The following is a 6000-nucleotide window of genomic DNA, read 5'->3' as shown; positions in this document are numbered from 1 at the left end:
AACTGGAGGAAAGTTATCAGAGGGCGTACATGTTCAGGTCTTATCCCAAGGTCCTTTACATAGTGCCAAAACATGACTTGGTGTTACAGCTGAACCAAGCCATTGCCTTGTTCATTTCCTGCTTGTTCATTAATTTCCTCCTCCATTTCTGGGTTGCTCTAAGCAGTTTTCCATGACATTCAGATTAAGTAAATTAAGTTTAACCCTAACCTTCACAATGTGGTTTAAAAACCCACTGCAACCACAGATCCAAACTATGCTTTGAAGATTAATGCGAAATGTAGTTTGCCCATTTTAGATATTAGGGTAAGCTCTCATAAGGTGCAATTTGATACACAGAAGGAAAGTGGCCTGTGAATGGGAGAGGTGGTGTGCCTGCCCATGGCACAGTGGTAGTACAGTAGTGGCCACAGAAGATCAGTTTAAACTCACAGATTTTTGCTGCATCAGACAAGTAAATCGTATGGGAAATTCACTGTTTTTAGCACCCAGTCAAATAGTGAAGAGATTTTACCATGCTTCTGTTACTGACTGGAAATGTCAGGGATGTAGCATAATTTCCCCCATCACATAGTCAGATGAGCATTGCCTGCAAGATCCACAGAGCCTGCAAGACGGAGCTCTTCCACCAGACTTTCAATTAGGAGCCACCCGCACCATTACCATCAATAAGCCCGGCCCTCAGTTTTAACATCTGGCCCGCTACATCGAGCAACTCGGAAGACACTGAGCTGGAATGTAGTTGTCAGAGACATCTTAGTATGCCATCGTAAGCAACGAACTGTATAACTGAATAGCACCGTATGTTTTTATGTTTTAACTTATTATGAAATGATGTATATTGTCTTATCGGTTTTATCGGCAATTGGGCCACTGCTGTAAGCCGCCCTGAGCCCGTTCACGGGGAGGGTGGGGTATAAATGGAAATAATAATACTAATAATAATAATAATTTGTTTCCATCTGGATGCTGCAGGTGACCAGCTTCCCATGTAGTTACATGCATACTGCAATAAGTAAACACAGATAATATGGCTAGCTGCAACTGCTCTCAAATAAGAAAAAAATGGCTTGAGCACCCCAAAAGTTTTAATTTGACGAAGGAAGGGTAAGTCTTCAGGTGGCAGGCCGCTGGACAAAGCAAGCTAACAGAACAAGGACAGCACAAGATTGCAAGGGAAGGTCCACAGCAAAGCAGCAAGCCTGCGAAAGAAGAAATGCGCAATCCACTGTGCTTCAGTACCATGAATCAACACAGCAACCAATATAGGTGCCCTTAGGAATCACTCCACAAAGGCTCCCAGATCCATATTGTAACACAAGTAGACATTCACTATTAAGAGCTCTTATGCATCTTACAAAGCTGTCCAGACTTTTGAGATTTAAACACAGAACCATGTAAAACAGATATAGGCAATGATTGGCCGACATAATAGATCTGGAAATATCTATATACTATTAGCCAAGTGTGGTCGCCATCTGCGAATAGCTAAATCTGCAGATCAGGGCCACATGGAGGCTAAAGAGATTTTTCTGGAAACTTGGAAAACTGCCTACATGTGCAGAAAGCTCTTAAATCTTAAAAAAAAAATCACAGGGGAGGTTTTAACCCCCCCCCCCAAATAAAAACATCTGGGAGAGAGAAAGGGAAAGATGGGGGTATTGGCTTGTGGGGGAGAAAGAAGGGGGATTGGCTGAGGTGGGAGAGAAAGAAGGAGGGATTGGCTTGGAGGAAGAGAGGAAGGGAAAGATGGGGTATTGGCTTGGGGGGGAGAAAGAAGGGGGGCTGGGTGGGGGGGAAGAGAGAAAGGAAAAGATGGGGGTATTGGCTGGGGGGGAGAAAGAAGGTGGTATTGGCTCAGGAGAGAAAGGGAAAGAATGGGTTATTGGCTTGGGGGGGGAGAAAGAAGGAGGGATTGGCTTGGGGGGAAGAGAGAAAGAGAAAGGAAGAGAGACTGGCTTGGGGAGAGAGAAAGGAAGGTTTGGCTGGGGGGAGAGAGAAAGGGGGGATTGGCATGGGTGGAGAGAGAAAGGGAAAGGAGGAATTGGCTTGGTAGGGGGAGGGAAAGAAAATGAAGGGGGTATTGGGTTGAGAAGAGAAAAAAAGGGAAAGAAGGGAGGAGAGGGAAGGAAGCCAAGATAGTGGAATGCCCACTCCCTGCAAGTTTCTTATGGGTCTCTACTTGTATTAAGGATAACTTCAGTCCTCCATCCTCCCCTTGCACTATGTAAAAGGCACCAGATAGAAATGAAATAAATTCTTCTGGGCAGGCCTTGGAAAGCCTTGGTGGGTCAGTCACCCACGTTGCCTGTCACTGGTATAAAGAATGAAGCAAACAGAAGCAGAATACATCATAACTAATTGAAATATTAAAAATTAGTCACTGAAACACAAACACAAACAATTTCCCCCCCTTAAGAGTTAGCATTTTCAATTGGAAAACATGACATAATACCCCAGTTAAACAGAAAAACGATTCATTTAGACTAAATGGCAAAAGGTGGAAGGGTATGTTTGTGTGTGTGGGGGGGAGTTGGGGGTAGGTAAAGCACATGAAGTACGTGACATGAAGATGTTTAGCTTTGAAACCATAGCTAGATATTGGAAGGTGGGATTTTTCCAGACACATATAAACACACTAATGTAAAATGCATTACCGCTAATGGCGGGGAGAAAAGGGTTTGGGTGGAATGGAAGTGCTCCCAGCTCTTCAAGCCCCTGGAGGCTGCTTTTATGATGTTTTGCTCACTAACTTTCATAAAGTAGCAAAGATGCTATTTGGCACTGGACAAGGTAGGAAATGCTCTGCCCAGTTTTTACCTGTGGACCTGGACCCATGGGCCCCATCCCTCGTGGAGGATTCATCCTTTGCATTGGCCCTCCCATGTTGGGATGCCCTAGTGGGAGAAAAGATGGGAAGACATTATTATAAAAGAGTAATGCATTTGACAACAGCAAAAGCCGAATAACGGGAACTGCCCACAGACAACCCCCACTGCATTTACCTTGTTGTCGTGTGGGGTCCATTGAGTTGGGCAGCAAGGGCTGTGTACCAGGAACACCACCTGGAGGCTGGGGTGGGGGGAAAAGAAATTAATGGGGGGGGGAATCAAATGTTTGAAGATGCACAGTAAGACTATCATGATTGCTTTGCTATATTCATTGCAGCAATTATCAGAAAAACCAAATGGGCAGAAAGCTCTCTATACAGCCACTATATTCATATTCAAAATATTAAGTTAAGACACAAGACATAGTTCTGAAGGACAGACAAATACAGGATTCCAAATTCAGTGTTTATTCTGTAATGCAAATGTGGGAATGATGTACCTGCAGGAGAGAACTGGTGGGTGAGAACCCCCTAACCCCTTATCTGTCTATTGCTTCTTCCCTGCAAATGCTCACAAGCCTATTCTTGGCTTGTTGTTTTTTTTCCCTTCCAAAATCAGGATCTGACATGCAGATATTGAGGGATGGGTAGAGTGGGCACTGGTATGATGTAAGATGGTGGGACGTTAATGGTGAAGCTCTACATATATTGTATTACCAGTGGAATACTTATGATACCCAGTGAGCACCATGAGAAAGTCACATTAGCTTCCAGGTGAAGGGCTCTATGGCTTGTCTTTACTCATTCACAACTCTGAATAGCCTTTAAGAAATAATGAAAAACTGTTCAGTTTTGTTGTTTATTAATAGCATGTCCGCTTTTCACCAAACATAAGTGTTAAAAACTAGTTTAATCTGTTTAAAAGAGGCAGGCTATATAGCAGAAATTTTTGCTCTCGGCATATATGGAAGACACATTCCGTCTAGTTTAAACAGATGTTCACTGTGAGATTAATAAATCTTAAAGGAACATAGAAGGATCATCTCATTGCTCATGTGAAAAGTGACAACTCTGTGTATGGACAATGGCTTTTTGGGGAGAACTAAAGTAGTATCACACTGCTGTAAGGGACACCTACTCATTTTTCTGTCCTGCTATGTCTTTGATAAAACAGGGTTTTCAGGTTATTGAACTACCACAAAACCTGTTTGATCAGAGACCCACAGAGAGTCAAGAAAAATCAACACATTTCTAGTAACAACAGTGCTATCAAACTTTCTCTCTGAAAATGTTAGCATTTGTATATAACCTGAGTCTCAAAATGAAGGTCCTTTAATGAAACACTACTGATGCCAGTGTTATTTTGAGGCACTCTCTTGGCAAACACACTATGTAAATATATTAAAGTTATTTATTTGCCACTGGAGCAGACGTTTCATCAACAAGGATTACAGGGTTTCCCCTTCATTTCTTACTGAACAGACATGAATAGATTATGAGGATGTGCTTGCAAGTATTAAGAACACATTTACTCATTTTGTAGAATCCATAGCAGTGCATTTCTTTTCTTGCAAAGGTGCACTCTGTTTAGACAAAAAATCTATTTTAAGTTTACAAGATGCCTTCCATGTCCTGATAAAGCAGGAAGGAGAATATAGATACTATCTTCTCTCAAGGTTCCTGAAGTGGACCTCATGGAGTGTGACTTTCCTGCTTCTGTCTCCTACAGCTGTCCACTGAGCTCTCTGATCCTCAGGAACAATGCATAGGGCAAAGTCAAAAAACTGCAAGGGATGATCTTGTCAGATCTCGGAAGCTAAACAGAGTCGACTCTGGAAAGTACTTGGATGGGAGACCTCCTTGGAATATCAGCAGTCGGGAGGTGGGGGCAGGCTTTATTCAGCCACCTCTCTGAATATCCTCCAGGCCCCCACTAGGGGTCAATCACCAGAGGTCACCATGGCTTCCAGGTGCACACACACTCAAACATGAAAAATACAAAAAAAAAAAAAAAAACCCCAAAACAATGGCAGGCCAGAAATAGCTAACTGATCTTCTGAAGACAGAAATTACCTTGAGTCTTTGTCCCTGTATTTTCTTAAAAATACAGGGACAAATGGTCAAGATCAATGCTCCCTCTAAGCTGTGGAGTCTTGTGAGCAAAAATTCTACTTTGTGAGCTACTGGCATTAAAGTTGTGACCGAGTGATTTGGGTACTGCATCAACTAGTTCGCTCTGGAGTCGTCCTTCCAGAGCTAAGGCAAAAATGTGTGAGCTGAAGGCTAAAAAACTGTGAGCTAGCTCACACTAACTCAGCTTAGAGGGAACACTGGTCAAGATGGAAGTTTTTTTTACAGCCTGAACAGTGACTAGTTAGTACACAAGCCAGAAATTTGAGACATTTGAAAAAAAATCAAATATTGTATATAGTCATCTACCCTGGCTTACTACCATGTCACATTTTCACTTTGCATATTGTAACGAAAGCTCCAGATCTCTTACCAAGTTCTGCTACCAGCATACCTATACTTGTGTAAGCAATTTCTGTGCTCTTTCCCCCTTTTAAACACTGGTTTGTATGTGCAGTTAAATTAAGCTGTTGGATGTTAACAAAATGGAATAACAAATTTTGTGGAATGGCAGTGTCTGAACATCAATCTCTTCAAGGATTGTGTTCATAAGATTGGCACAGTCTTACAATTCAAACTCAAATGAAAAATAATTATATAAAAATAGAATTGGTGCTTAAACCTATTAATACAATGTGTCACCTAACACTCTTATATGGCAATCTAGCATCCATGAATGGCACCCACATTTCTCAGGAGTGGGAGGACTGCCTGGACCCATCCCACATGCTGAAGATGAACCTCTTTGAGAGGGTCTTGAGTTTGAAAGTACTGCTACTATGGCTAACTGTGGCCCCGGTCACACGGGCAGGAAACTGCGGGGGAGAAGCGTGGCTGTTTGCCCTGGGGCAAACTACTGTGCAGTTACTCGATCAGACCTCCCGTGGAGGTCCTGTGGAGGTACCGTGGAGGTTCCATGGCAAGGGAGAGGTGCTGATCACAGGACAAGCTGGCACGCAACGAAGAAGCGCGCGCCGCAGCAAACTGGTTTTTTGTGTGTGTACACGATGAATGCGCATGCTCCGTTGGGTGCGTGTGCG

At 43.0% G+C, this 6000-nt stretch overlaps 1 protein-coding gene across 2 annotated transcripts in view; it reads right to left on the bottom strand.

The window, feature by feature from the left end:
* Positions 1 to 6000, bottom strand: part of SSBP3 (single stranded DNA binding protein 3) — a 255670-nt gene that overhangs the window by 14560 nt on the left and 235110 nt on the right. For both annotated transcript variants that reach the window (XM_015428176.1, XM_015428177.1), the window contains exons 8-9: positions 3006 to 3072; positions 2821 to 2897 (exon numbers count right to left, since the gene is read on the bottom strand). In XM_015428176.1, the coding sequence (XP_015283662.1) occupies positions 2821 to 2897; positions 3006 to 3072 (144 nt within the window). The remainder of the gene's footprint in view (positions 1 to 2820; positions 2898 to 3005; positions 3073 to 6000) is intronic.

The sequence above is a fragment of the Gekko japonicus genome, unplaced genomic scaffold, assembly GCF_001447785.1.
Source record: "Gekko japonicus isolate JY-2015 unplaced genomic scaffold, Gekko_japonicus_V1.1 scaffold1714, whole genome shotgun sequence".
Lineage (NCBI taxonomy): Eukaryota > Metazoa > Chordata > Lepidosauria > Squamata > Gekkonidae > Gekko > Gekko japonicus.
The sequence above is the reverse complement of the archived record's forward strand: the minus strand, read 5'-3'. Positions and strand labels throughout refer to the sequence as shown.